The following is a 14,947-nucleotide window of genomic DNA, read 5'->3' as shown; positions in this document are numbered from 1 at the left end:
AATACAGATTCAATAAATTAATCTTAAATGGCAATTGGGACAATTGTAAATTAGGATTTCTTATGTGTAATGGTTGCGATAAATTAGGCAATGTTACATATAGATAAATGTGCACATATTTTTTTTTATCACAGTACTCATGAAAGAACTGAAACGGTCACAACATTTCTAATGCCCATCCCTAGAATATGGAGCTATTTGGGGCAGCCAGAGAGAGAGAGGCTCAGACCACACACTGTACTTCCCACAGCCAGCCAGTGACCTGGAGGTCTGGCTCTAGTCCAGCAGACAAAATGGCCGGACCAATCCCACAGACATTACCACAGTCAGTCCAGTCACAGCAAGCAGCAACACTAGACTACAGGGAGGAGACGGCAAAACCAGACACTAGTCTATGCAGGGGGTAACTAGGTAACAGTGCTGTTAAAATAACCAGACACTAGTCTATGGCAGGTGGTAACTAGGTAACAGTGCTGTTAAAATAACCAGACACTAGTCTATGTGAGGTGGTAACTAGGTAACAGTGCTGGTTAAAATAACCAGACACTAGTCTATGGCAGGTGGTAACTAGGTAACAGTGCTGTTAATATAACAGTGGTGAGAATAAAACAAGTCGGTGGTGCAGATTACGCAATTAGAAGGCCGTGCACACAGCATACTGCTGCACTCCAATATGCTCTCGACTCACTATAACCTTTCTGGAACATTCTCATGGAAAGAGAGAACAAGGGAGTAGAAAGAGATACAGGCTACTGCCAACAAGTTAGTCCACACTACGGATTCCTCTAGCGTGATAGAAACATGGCGACTTGAGTTGACATTCCTTGTTCTGTTTGTTTATTCCCTCCAACATTTTTTCGGACAGCAATGCCACCCCTGGCCTGAGAGAAAACTCCCACCCCCAACTGAATTTCCGCCCCCCGCATCCCAAATGACACCCTATTTCCTACAGGCGCAGTGCACGTCATAGGGAAAGACAGCAGACCCATTCAAACAAACATCCATTATCACTATCTGTTGAGCTAATTTCCTGTTCCAGACTCCCTGGGTCAATCCCTCCCGCCAAATCTCTGAAACCCTGAGAAAAAAAATGTATAATACATTTTACCACCCAGATTGGAGCTAAACGTGTGTGTGACGGTATCAAGCCACTTTCCAGATTGTAACAGGACCTAGGGACCTCGGGAGAAGACACTCATAATGATTAAAACTTTCATCTAGGGCAGCGGTGTAATAGGCGTTGTCAGCAATTCCATTTGAAAAGGTCAGCACATAACCTCTGGTTGATTGAGGGAGTCCAGAATTTGTCCCAAATGGCACCCTATTTCCATATAGGGGCTCTGGTCAACAGGTAGTTGCAGCTCATGTAGGGGAATAGGGTGCCATTTGGGACTATGGCCTTATTTCCAACTTCTGCAGTCGGTTGCTTAAGCCTGCCCATTGGATTTGGAATTAAAAGTCTGACAGAGAGAGTAAGTTAGTTTCTCCATTAGTTTTGTGTCACTCATCAAATGTAATTAACATTTGTCTGCGAAGCCTGCTGCCTAAACGGGGGACAAGCTAATTTTCGAAATGAAAAAAAGTTATTGTAAAAAAGTTCCCAAGACAAGCGTCAATGCTTCTCTTTGAATATTGACGCAGGTTGACAAATGTCCAAAAAGTGTTGGGCAATAATCATGGCTGCAGAATAAACTCAACGTTGAAATACGTAGAATCAAATAAAAGCTGAAACAATGAAAAGGAGTGTGTGAAGTTGGAACCAGAGAATTAGAATCATCCTTGACTTGTTTGTAATTCTGTGTGGAACTATCTCTGAGAGTGGCATTGCTGCCCTGGTAGGATCAGACTCACAACATGGAGGCCCAAATTACACCTTATTCAGCACACTACCTTTTAACCAGGGGCCCCATTTGGGACACAGCCCATGTGTCTTCAGTCAGCCCAAGGTAGATCAAATCTTGTTTGTTCACGTGGTGTGGAGAAAGACAGACCAGGAGCAGACAGTGGAGTGTCGGAGAGTGGGATTACACTGGCTACTTGATCCCCTGGCTAATTTTACCTTCTGAAAGTTCAGCCCAGCTAGTCTGAGCAAAGCCAACGCAACCACGTACCTGCCTTCCGTCCTCTGATCTTGCATGCCTTTCTTAGTTACAATGAAATCCATACTTTTCAAAAAAACGTTATTCAAAATATAAAACCCGACTGTTTCCTCATTGGTGTTGCTCTAAGATGGCAACTCAGTTTGAATGTGTGCATGTGCCGATTCAAATCTCAACCAAGGAAACAGTCGGTGGTTTAGATTCCGCCGTTTATTAAAAAGTATGGATTTCAGCAAAAGGCGCAATCATCTCTGACGTCGTTGGACATCGAGGCTTGGTGGATTAGGCAGAACATGCCAGGAGAGGTAGACTTTAACACAAGCTTGACCGAGTGGATTCATTTGTACATTTTAAAATAATGCCCAAAGGATTTTGCACCCCAAATACGGTATATAAAATGTGGAACTGGTGCAAGAGTTATAATGTAGTGTCAACCCACTAACAGAGAGGGGGAGTTAGAAACGGTTGAGACAAACATTCAGGAAGGAAGGAGACTTAGGAAACTATTTAAACATTCTATCCTGTGGAAATGTACAGACCGCCTAAAGGTGGGCGGAGATTAAGTTCCTTTGTGTGAAGTCACATATAAAAAGCTGTACATGTGTTTTTTTGGCGGCAGAGCTCTCCATGATTAAATTACACAGATCATTCTTGCTGGTTGTGGACCTTGAATCGTTCATGATTAAAACCAGAGACATCAACCTCTGGGAATTATTCAAGCTGGAGTTTAATTAGAGATAGAAATTCTGCGTGACATTGACCCAAATTGACTGATTGAAAGAAGGAAGAAAGCCTATCTCTGGGTGTTGCCGTCATTTGAAGATGTTTTTTCTCCCCCCAACTCGTTAAAATTAGCGAATGTAAGATATGCAGGTTAGACCGAATGTACAAGGAAAAGCCACCGCAGCCTTATAAAATGTAAAAAGGTTTGGACACTGTGGCAAGTGTTTGGCAGAAGAAAACAAATATGTAGTTGTTGAAGAATCTGAGGAAGCACTGTACTGTAATTATAATGAAATTCCGCTTCTGAGTTCCCTGAGTGCGCTGTTAGGGTAAAATAAGTTGCAGTAGCCTGAGAGTGATGCCCCCACAGCCTCGAAGTGAACGCGTCCTTCATCAGAGAGACCATATAACTGCGAACAAGGTAGGCTTCTGTTGTGTTCATTGGACAAGTGATAAATTGCACTGCTAGATAAAAACTATATACAAAATCTAAGAAACTAGGAAATCATTGTGAAGGTTGCTTAAATTATTTTTTGGGATCTTCAGGACTTCGTGGCACGCTTTACAGGGAACCGTTGAAGAGGGTCCCCCCTCCCAGGCTCCTGGGGGATATGTAGGGATCGAGTCATTGTCATTTGAATCCGATTGAAGGATTTGTTTTTGTTGTGCCCGTCACCTATTATTTCTGCGTTAGGTTGATCCGTTTTCTAACCCCATCCAGTAGGTGGTGGCATGCACCTCTAAAGTTTGTTGCGGACCACCATAATACCATGAGCAGAAGAAACAGTATTAAGGTGGGTCCACCCTAATGTACCCCATGTCATGATGATCACTCACCGTCTCAGATCAATGAGAAGATTTGAAATTGACAAGAGATGGCGTACATTGTTGGATTACTTCATGGAGCAAAATTTTTTTGATTTATTTTAATAACAGAGCATTTTCTAAATTCAAAAACGCACCCTGCCACTGCCACTGAATATGGACATTTAAAGATACATGTTTGGCTCGAATCGAGAACGAAAATAGTAACGCCAATACCAGGTTAGTTTGAAAAATCTATGGAACGCTTTTATATAGGCAAACCTGTAACGTCCAGTGCAATGGATACTAAAAATCTCAGGTGTACTATCAGTAGCCATGTTGTTGTTTTATATACTACGAGAGCGACCATTGACAAGAGAGACGAACGTCCCTTTTCATTTGAAGAGAGGGAAGAAAGGCTTTGCAGCATTTGGCACAGAGCAAATCCTTGGAAAATGATTCATGTCAACATTTACATCATCAGTGCAGAAAGGATCATATCACCTCCCACCTTCCCTGACACCCTGGAGGAGGATACTGAGACCCCACAATGGCCTCTACCTGGACACCCTAGACCCCACTAATTTGCTTACCACCCCAATATCCACATACAGACGATGCAATCGCCATCACACTGCACACTGCCCTATCCCATCTGGACAAGAGAGGAATACCTAAGTGTAAGAATGCGTTGTTCATGACTATAGCTCAGCATTCAACACCCAAATATTTCCCTCCAAGCTCATCATTAAGCTCGGGGCCCGGGTTCACCCCGCCCTGTGGGTCCTGGACTTTCCTGACGGGCCGCCCCCAGGTGGTGGGTGGGAGACAACATCTCCACTTCGCTGATCCTCAACACTGGGGCCCCACAAGGGTGCATGCTCACCCCCTCCTGTACTCCCTGTTCACCCATCACTGCGTGGCCAAGCCCGCCTCCAACTCAATCATCAAGTTGGCAGACGACACAACAGTAGTAGGCCTGATTACATCAACAATGACGAGACCGCCTGCAGGGAGGAGGTGAGGGCTCTGGGAGTGTGGTGCCAGGAAAATGACCTCTCACTCAATGTCGACAAAACAAAGGAGCTGATCATGGACTTCTGGTTGGCAGCAGAGGGAGCATATTCCCTATCCACATCGAACAGACTTGCTGTGGAACAGGTGGAAAGCTTCAAGTTCCTCTGCGTACTAGGAGTGGGCGATATACCGGTTTTTGATAGTAAACCGGTATTGTGCCGCGCCATGATATGGATTTAGCAATATCATGGATACCATGATTATTCAGGAATTCATAAATTCGAATTTTGCATCAATATTTTTTTGTTCCAAATTTCAACTGAGTGATAGTACTAAGTAGCTACATCTTTTTTTTTTTTTATCCAACCTTTCTTGAGATTCTTTTTACGAATAAAAGAATGTATGTTAATATGTTGACCTATTTTTATGAGCGCATCGTCACATGCACTTGTTGCACGCATGAGTGCTAGCAACAAAGAAGTGTGCAGGCAGCTGCAGTTAGGAGGCAGGTTAACTATTGGGGGAAAACTTTACAATCCAGGATGAGCAAAGAAAACACAGAAATTGATGTTGCTCAAGAGCAGGAGGATAAATTGGTTAAGAAGAAAGGGGCACCTCTGTTGTTTTGGAACTGGTTTGGCTTCTTTATCTCCGACCCCGACCAAAACACTACCCTATGCAAGTTGTCGTCGTGTTGTCTTAGCAAAAGGTGGAACATGACCAACCTAGTATCTAATCACTTAAAAACATACATGTCCGTGAGTATGAACAATGCACCAGAATGCGTGAGACAGTAAAGCCCAGGAGACCGAAGACAAGCCGACTCGCACTCCAACAATCAATTATATCATCATTTGCTGCCGGTACTTGCTATGAGAAGACCCGAGCAAAAAAATGGATAGACATCAGCTGCGATACAAATCACATAGCGAAGAACATGGTACGATTCAAACTGTGGAGGAAAAGAGGGTTCAGAAAGTTGATTCAAACTCTGGACCCAAGATAGATCCCGAATGCCAAATATTTTAGCCGTAAAATGCCTGCCACAGCTTTACACAGAATGCTGGGACAGAGTTTACAGTGAGATAAATAACATTCCATTCTTCTCCACTACTGCCGATCATGGTCAAGTCATACCACAGAACCTTATGTTGCCTCACAATCCATTACATAGGACGGTGACTGGAAACTGAAAAGTAAGTGCCTACAGACGTCTTATTTCCCAGACTGACCACACCGGGGAAATAATTGCAGGTGGGCTGGGGACATACTGTCGTCCTGGGGATTAAAAGAGTCGGCATCAAGGTTTGTAATGAGACCACAGTGCCGATCGAACATGATCTGGGCGCATTGCAGCTGAACAAGTGGGCAAACCTTGGATGTTTCGGACACAGGCTGCACAATGCTATTGGTAAGTTTCAGGACTGTAGCCTAGGCCTACCACCTGTATGTTGCTTATTATTAAGAAAAAATACAGCTCACATCACCATGTAACGTAGGCTTTAAATCTAAACACATCAGATTTGTAAAATGTGTAACAGTTGAATGTAAATGCCGTAAATCCTCAAACAAACAAAGATTAAATTGTAGCTTGAACGGCAGGATTTCTATATAAAATGCATTATTAATTATTATTGTATTGTGATTCGATTATTTTTCACCCTATTTCGATTTATTCCCAATTTCCAGAGAGGAGTGTCCAAACGCTCCCGGCCACAGGTGTCTCGATTTCCACGGGCCACAGGGGTTTGCAAAAAGGTGGTGCATCGTTCTCATACAGCTGGAAAAAGCGGAAGGCCCTGATGACAGCACAGAATGAACTAAGCCTGCCCCTGCACAAGCTCATCACACTCTCCGACAAGGTGGGGATCTCGTCTGAAAATGGATGGAAAGAGTCCTGGAGCAGAGAAAAGGCCATTACACAGGTCCTGGCAGGGGACAAAAGACCACGGCATTGCCTACCTGGCAAGACATCCAGGTCTTGGAATCAGTCACAGCAGCACTCGAAGCTCCAGGATTTACAGGATGCCCTGTCAGGAGAAGCGTATGTGAGCGTAGTCCCATTTGAAGCCTGTCATCAATCTGTTAAAATGCAGAGGTTCTAAATCTGAGCAAGGACGATACAGAACTGACCAAAGAGATCAAGATCAAGGTTCTTGATTACTTGAATAACAAGTACACACTGACCCTGCAACAGATGAGCTGCGTCTCCATGGCTACCTTCTTCTAGATCCAAGGTTCACGACCAGGTACATGTCCGCTGAGAAACTGGAGGACATTAAGGTATTTATTCATTTGTTCTTGTTTTATTGCTTTAAATGTAAAGCACTTTGTTGCATTTTATGTATGAAAGGTGCTATACAAAATAAAGTTTAATTATTTTCATTTTTTGAAGGTGAGAGCTGCCCCCAGAGACCAAGCCCTCCTAGTGGAGAACACAGCCCTGGGAAAATCGTCTCTTGCAGAGGATCACACTGACGGGAGAAAGAAGCTTTCACTGCTCATCAATCAGGCAAGAAGCCCAAGAAGAGCCTTGGGAGCTTCTTTAAGCCCAGATGTGCACCTTGCCTCATGTTCAGAGAGGCAGATCATTGAGCAAGAGCTGAATAGCTACATTCTGTACTTGGCAGCAGACAGCCGTAATTCTGATCCTTTGGGAGTAGTGGCGATTTCACGGATCTAATTTTTTCCCACGTGTGAGTTGTCTGGCAAGAGGAATACTTATGCATCCCTGCCACCATAAGTGCCCCTCTGAGAGGGCATTCAGCACTGGGGGCAATGTGACATGTCACAGGGCAGCACTAAAAGCCAGAAACAGTCAACATGCTTTTAGTATTCCTGGCACGAACTTGTGAAGAAAGTTCTAGTGAAGATTTGTTGATATTATTGATAATTGATGGTTGGGCATTTGAAAGGTTTAGTTTCAAACGGTTAGTTTTTTTTTCTAACAGGACCTGGGTAGCCAACAAACACACGTATTTGAATTGTAATTACCTTGTATTTTCTTTATCTCCTGTTTTATTTAATTTTACTTAATATCTAATTTTTATATATATATATATATATATATATATAGGCCTACCTACCTCATGTTTCGGAATGCATGTTTGGCACAATACAAATAAAAACTTTTCAGGTCCATACGGTCCAATGCCTCACTCTTTCTGGTTATATAAGGTTCAAATACATATTTTCCTTAATCTAATATAATTTAACCAAGAAGGGATATTAAAATGTGATTCATATTTTACGTCATATAATGCGTGATATCATATCGGACAGTGAAAATATCGTGATATGGAATTTTAGCTCATCATACCTACTGCGTGAGACACACATCACTGATGATCTGAAATGGTCCACCCAACAGACAGTGTGGTGAAGAAGGCACAACAGCGCCCTCTTCAACCTCACAGGAGGCTGAAGAAATTTGGCTTGTACCTAAAACCCTCTCAAACTTTTACAGATGCACAATTCGAGAGCATCCTGTCGTGGGCTGTGGATCACCACCTGGTACGGCAAACTGCAACACTCCCCGCAACCACAGGGGCTCTCCAGAGGGTGGTGCGGTCTGCCCAACGATCACCAGGGGCCAAGCCCTGCAGGACACCTACAGCAGCACCCAATGTCACAGGAAGGCCACTATATAATCAAGGACATCAACCACCCGAGCCACTGCCTGTTCACCTATCATCCAGAAGGCGAGGTCAGTACAGGTGCACTGGCCAAAGCTGGGAACAGAGAGAATGAAAAACAGCTTCTATCTCAAGGCCATCAGACTGTTAAATATCCATCACAAGGCGTGCTTCCACCCGGTTATAAAGGTAACCCTGCACCTTAGAGGCTGCTGCCCTATACATAGACTTGGACTCACTGGCCACTTTAATAATGGAACACTAGTCTCTCTAATAATGTTTACATATTGCTTCTCATCTCCTTATGTATATACTTATTCTATTCTACTGTATTTTAGTCTATTCCACTCCGAACATTGCTCATCCTAATATTTATAATATTTATATATTCCTTAATTCCATTATTTTACTTTTTTGGTTGTGAATTGTTAAGATATACTGCACTGTTGGAGCTAGAAACACAAGAGCTTTCTGCTACACCCACAATAACATCTGATAAACATGTGTTATGTGGCAAATAAATTTTTATGGATTTGGAAACAGGGATTTTAGCACAATGTGAGTGCAGACAGCACAGATTGACTCTCATAAAAACAATTATCTAGTACATGGCATTGAACTGGAATATCAAGTTAGCAGGTTTATGGAACAAGTATTTGAACTACCTAGCCTGGAATCGTTGGCATCGGAGGTAGGGTGGTCAATGTGCAGTGTCAAATGTCACCTTGGCTAGCCCTGAGGCTACAATACAGGGCGAGTGGTGTGCCACTTGAGGTAAACTGTAGTCCCGTCAGTGACACTTTCAGTGATTGAGTTTTAGAAAGGCCTACTTACAAATTTTGGTTTACGTTCTCCATCCTCGCATCCAGACGATCCCCTAGTCCGGCGTTGAATCCCTTTCTTTCGCTGTTTGTCTCGTCCGGACTGAAGATTATTCCACTGGTTCTCCATGATAACTAGGGTAGCAAGCTAGCTGGGCTACTCACTGTAACTACTGTACCCGACCTTGCAAAACAACGGCGAAACATGCAATACGGTTGGTTAACAAAAGCGATTCTTGGGAAACGTTACTTAAACCTGCCAATGCAATGTGAACGCGAGACAAACGGGGACAAGAGACCCTTCAAAGATGCCAACGAGGTGGCTAATGAGCTAGCTAACTATCACAGGCGGATTTCCCTTAATCCAATTTGGCTTTTCATGGGAAGTCTTGCAGCTTCCAAGACGTATAGAAAAGATCAACTTTACAGTTATCAGCACTTTCTCTTGAATAAAATTGTCGAAATATTTGCCCAAAAACGATGTTGACAAAAAGTTAGTTAAGCTTTTCCAGACAACCTTAAAGCGAGTTGACATTCTGACAGCTCAAACTTCTAACTGTATTATTTTTTTCAGTCCAAAAAACCGCGCCACGGAAGTTGTCAGTTTGACGTCATTTCATTCTAGCCAATTGTTTTCGCCGACAACAGAAACGCCTTTTAATATTGAGGTAAACGATTGGCGGTTCGTCATGTCACTCATTCCATTCAAGAGACGAGCTTCCTGACAGAAAATCGACGCGGGAAAAAGCTCGGGTTAATTATTAATCTACAACAGCTCTTTTGACTCACCAACTTTGACAGTTTTTAATGACCTTGTAGACTAAAACATTTTCCCCTGGTTGGTCCAACTCTTTCATGTGTCAAAGATACACAGACACTTGGACAAATCTTACTGTGTGTAGTCTGTCCGAATCATCAAACCTCTCTTTGGTTAGTTAGTGTTTGTTTGTAGCGGGTCTGGACAGAGATCATTCCCTCGTCATTTTTCATGCTGCGGGCGGTCAGACAGACATACGACTTTGGGATGAAAATGTTTTTGTTGTCACTCAGTATTATTTGGAAACTGTCGTCTTTCTGCTTTGTATGCGTTAGCCCAATTTACCTATTGTATTAAAAGCACATCTTTGACTTTTTCGCACTCAGAATTCAACTTCAGTTAGCCTACTCTCTTCTAGTCGGGCTTGCGGGTTCAAGTGCGCCTACGTGTGGTCTCATTGGAATAGAGAGTAGGCTGCCTGCACGGCGGGAGAAGCACACGTGGCAGTTAACTTAAATATGAAATTAACTTAAATATGATTAGACTATAATTTACGCAGGTAAATTGGTCCTCTGTAGCTCAATTGGTAGAGCATGGCGCTTGTAACGCCAGGGTAGTGGGTTCGACTCCCCGGGACCACCCCTACGTAAAAATGTATTCTACATGACTGTAAATCGCTTTGGATAAAAGCGTCTGCTAAATGGTTTATTATTGTAAGTGTCTGTAAATACATATTGATAATAGAAAGAGTGGAGGCGCTCAACCAACGTGAGTTGAGGCGCAATCAAAAATGTAATCATCATTGAAAAGGAAAAACCTTTTCCTTTTCAATAAGTATTTGATTACCCAGGCTATAAAAATAGCTCAAGAGAAGTGCAAGTCTCTCCAACTCTGCTCTCTTCATACTACATCTAGCATATTGGCTGATATAGTCCAGTAATACAATTAGCCAAAATAATGGACCACGTGAAGATCTCTGGTAATTTAACCTATTTTATTAAGATTATTTTAGAGCATTTGATATTGCTTAGGGCGCAAAATTGCTGGGACCATGGCTGGCACGTGAGCTGCGTCACATACGCCTAAAATAACATTGCGGGACTGCGGTTGGGTTTGGGACCAGTTGGTTTGGGACCAGTTCTTGGGACCAGTTCTTGCGGTGAAGCGAGTGGGGAGTCTGACGTAAAGCCAGGGGGTGCGGTATGAAAAGCTGCTTAACTCACTCTCAAACCTAGGCCCTAACTAACTGAATTCCTCGTGGATATGAAATGACTGGATACAGGATAAAACAATTTCACCTAGGATAGGTAAGAGCGTCTGCTAAATGACTCTAATGTTCATTTAAATCAGGGTGTAACAAACAGTGTGCTGTTGTAGCCAAATATGTTCACCTTCTCTGCCCAGTGCAGCTGCGTGCGAGCCGTTAAATTCACAGAGGCCCGTAAACCATACAAGGATATCAAGAATCAATTATTTTTGTATCAGTGATCTTTTGTCAAAGGACAGGACATTCGTTTTTGGGTAGAAGCTATAGTTCAGAATTCATGAGTGAGTGATTCGTCCATTCCAGTGTCCCGGGAGGTGCCTGAACAAAAAGTGAGCGTGAAGGGGGGTGACTTGGGGACTCTGAGGTAAAAAAAAAAATCACACTTTTATAATGGAATGCATATCATCACATTTGCGTAGTGGCACAGAGCAGTAGAGAAGAGGCACTTACAGAAGTTGCAAACATGGAGAACATTTTTTGTAGCCTAGTGTCCGAAAAAAAGTGTCCTTTTATTTTACATTTTGCAGACGCTCTTATCCAGAGCGACTTACAGTTAGTGAGAGTGCATACATTTTCATACTGGCCCCCGTGGAAACGAACCCACAACCCTGGCGTTGCAAGCGCCTTGCTCTACCAACTGAGCTACACGGGGCCATTTCATGCAATTCTATGTCATTTTACATGACTGGAGACTTTGTCAGAATATTTTTTAATACTGCACAAATTATCGAAATGTCAGGCTACTTTGACACTGACAAACGGACAATCTGAGATCAATAAAAACAACCCTGTCTTGAATCCATCAATGGCCTAGGCCTAGGTGTGTGGAGACATATTGTAAGGCTACAATATGAGGAGGGAAATTATAGTCCTTAAAACGCTTCAAGTTTCACTAACAGACCCTAATGATGCCAGCTCACTCGTTGGTGATGGCCGGATGCGCTGGTGCCAAAAGCCTATCTCTCTCTAGTTTTACTTTGTAAAATAATATTTGGAAGTTGATGAAATATTTTTGCTAGCCTATAGCAGACACTATTAGAGATGTTCTCTTTTCAGCAGGAGTCCATTTGCTTTCCAGCCTGCGTTTTCCGCGATTGTATTTGAAATATTGCAACAACAAAAAGGCCTGTTTTGTCTGCATGCTGTTTGCACAGATTTGCGAAGCGCGTTCCCGACTGTAAATTGAGTGTGAGATTGTGTTTTGACTGTAGGCTAATGCCTTGTTATTGGCTGCATCCACAGCTTGGCTAATTTTTTTTTAAGAAGCTGTGGGTAAATTATAGGAGCCTTCTCATGGTGGATGCCTCAATTATAGGCCTTCTCTGAATGAATATTGGTCATAAATATTGGTCTTTCTAAACAGACAGCAGTAATTCTATAACTTTGGCAAATTGATTTCAATTTAATCAGTGGTGACTGCAACTCCTCCAGAACCCTTCGCGCGGCTATGATTCTATAAGTGAACACATTATGAAGTGCAACGCTGGAGAGCTGAGAGAGTTACAGGTTCATGTCTATCGAGAAGAGAGAGGGAGAGATTCTCGATACAGGCGCGCTTCTCACACAGCCACCGCATTTACATTTACGTCATTTAGCAGACGCTCTTATCCAGAGCGACTTACAGTTAGTGAGTGCATACATTATTTTTAATTTTAAAAAATTTCATACTGGCCCCCCGTGGGAATCTAACCCAAAACCCAGGCGTTGCAAACGCCATGCTCTACCAACTGAGCTACATCCCAAGTGTTGGCCTCAAACAGGTTAGTTGCTAGCTGTTGCGCAAACCATAAACCCGGTCGGAACCCGAATTGACTGTTAGAATATCAGGCAGGGCTGAAAATCAACTTTTTCACATTACGTTTTTTTTTTGGGGCAGGAGAATTAAGAACAGTCAACTCAAATGAACTTTGATATCTTTTATTCAATTTTTACATTGCAAAAAGTGACAATTATTTTTCATGCCACTAGAGGTACCAGATCAGGGCAAATAAGTTCCCGGAACGAAACAGTCCAAAATGGAGAGGTGCCGGATCCAATGTTCTGGCACCTCTGCTGGGTTTTCCGTCACTCAACAGTTTCCCGTGTGTATGAAGAATTGTCCACCACCCAAGGACATCCAGCCAACTGGGACAGAACTGTGGAAACATTGAGTCAACAAGGTCCAGCATCCCTGTGGGACGCTTTCGACACTTTGTAGAGTCCCATGCCCTGACGAATTGGGGCTGTTGTGAGGGAAAAGGGGGAGGGTGCAACTCAATATTATGGAAGGTGTTGATAATGTTTTCTACCACGAAGTGTAACAAATATTTAAGGATTAAAATAGATTGTCACACCCAAGTGTGAATGTCAGAGACAATGGACTCATGCTTGAACACGCACACATACAGATGTAAACAGTTAAGCATTGTTTGTTTCTTGTCGATGTTTCACAAGGGTGTCTGGTCTGTGGCAGTTGAGAATTCCCTTGGAATCTTCAAGAAGCAAGGAGTCTCTCGCTCTCTCTCACTGAGTGGGATAAACGTAGAAATGGAAGCATCTGGGCAGGCCAATATAACGGCAAGGTCTGTCGTCTTGAGGAATACACGTATTAGACAATGGTTAATCTAAGGCACACGTTCTAGCGGTAAAGATAGCAGAAAAACAGAAACATGGAGACATTGGGAAAGCAGCGGAGGTACACTGACCGAAGCTGTCTTTCATTGGCCCCCAAAAACAGACCTTTTTCTGATCACGAAAAGGGATAAGCTGTCAAAACCTCTCTATGCATAGTATGTCGGAACAAAAAAATGAACGTGAACTCAAGTGCAGCAGCCGAAGTAGACTCACAACTTATTCGAATCGGCAGTGTTGGATGTCTGCTGGGTTCGCCAGCAGTTTTGGTTCTGTCCTTGACATCGCTGGGCAGCACACTTGTGCAGCACTTCTAAAATACTTGTGCAGATGAGAGGAATAGCAACAAAGATGGAAACAAATATACAAAGGGGGTTAATAGACCGTGTTCAGAGTCCAGCATTTCTTTTGCGACCTTGGGCTTTATGCACTGCATGAACTAAGCGTTAACATCGTTCTATAGCTCTCCTCAGAGCAGAGCAACTGCTAAAATCACACAGGGGATACGTTCCTTCAAGGAGTCCAGGAGAGAAGTATGCAGAGGCTTTAGAAGCGAAAAAGAGTGGCGAGTATCGGTCTATAGCCTTCAAACCCAACGGCAGCTCGAGTCAATCAATGCGGGTCAGTTCCGCGTACAACGCCTCATTGACAACTTGGGGGAAAAACGCTTGCCTTTTGAGGATGAAATAATCAAAGACCTCAACATTCTGGATCAGACTAAATGGCCATTAAACCCCAACATCCGCCACATGATGAAGCAGGAAGTAAGACGACTGTACCTAAGTTTACTTTAACTTGTTCCCAGACCAATCACCTGAATGGGATAGGACCCAAATAGAAGATCCCCAAACAGTGAGCCCAAGGACCTAACACCGCTTATAACTTTGCAAACATTCCTGTCAGCACAGCCAGTGTGTGGAGTTTAACATATCCTAACACAGGGGCTTCACCCTACTGCCACAAAACATATCAACTTTGATGATAAACATAAATGCCCCCGTATTCCCGGTTTGCAGTGGTGTAAAAAGTACTTAATAAAAATACTTTTAAAGTACTACTTAAGTAGTTGTTTGGTACTTACTTTATTTTTTTTATTTTTACTACTTTTACTTTTATTCCTACATTTTTACTATTTACTCCATAATTTTCCCTACTACCCAAAAGTACTCGTTTAGATTTTGCATGGTTGAAGTAGGACAGGAAAATGGTCAATT

General features: G+C 42.9%; 1 protein-coding gene across 1 annotated transcript in view; it reads right to left on the bottom strand.

The window, feature by feature from the left end:
* The window catches only part of LOC123487237 (protein diaphanous homolog 3-like), a 56,326-nt gene extending 47,097 nt beyond the window's left edge, over nucleotides 1-9,229 (bottom strand). Inside the window, exon 1 of the mRNA XM_045218413.1 lies at nucleotides 9,113-9,229. Within this exon, the coding sequence (XP_045074348.1) occupies nucleotides 9,113-9,229 (117 nt within the window). The remainder of the gene's footprint in view (nucleotides 1-9,112) is intronic.
* Nucleotides 9,230-14,947: the final 5,718 nt, after the last annotated feature.

The sequence above is a fragment of the Coregonus clupeaformis genome, unplaced genomic scaffold (genome assembly GCF_020615455.1).
Source record: "Coregonus clupeaformis isolate EN_2021a unplaced genomic scaffold, ASM2061545v1 scaf1555, whole genome shotgun sequence".
Taxonomy (NCBI): domain Eukaryota; kingdom Metazoa; phylum Chordata; class Actinopteri; order Salmoniformes; family Salmonidae; genus Coregonus; species Coregonus clupeaformis.
Note: the sequence above shows the minus strand (reverse complement) of the source record. Positions and strands in the feature narration are given on the sequence as shown.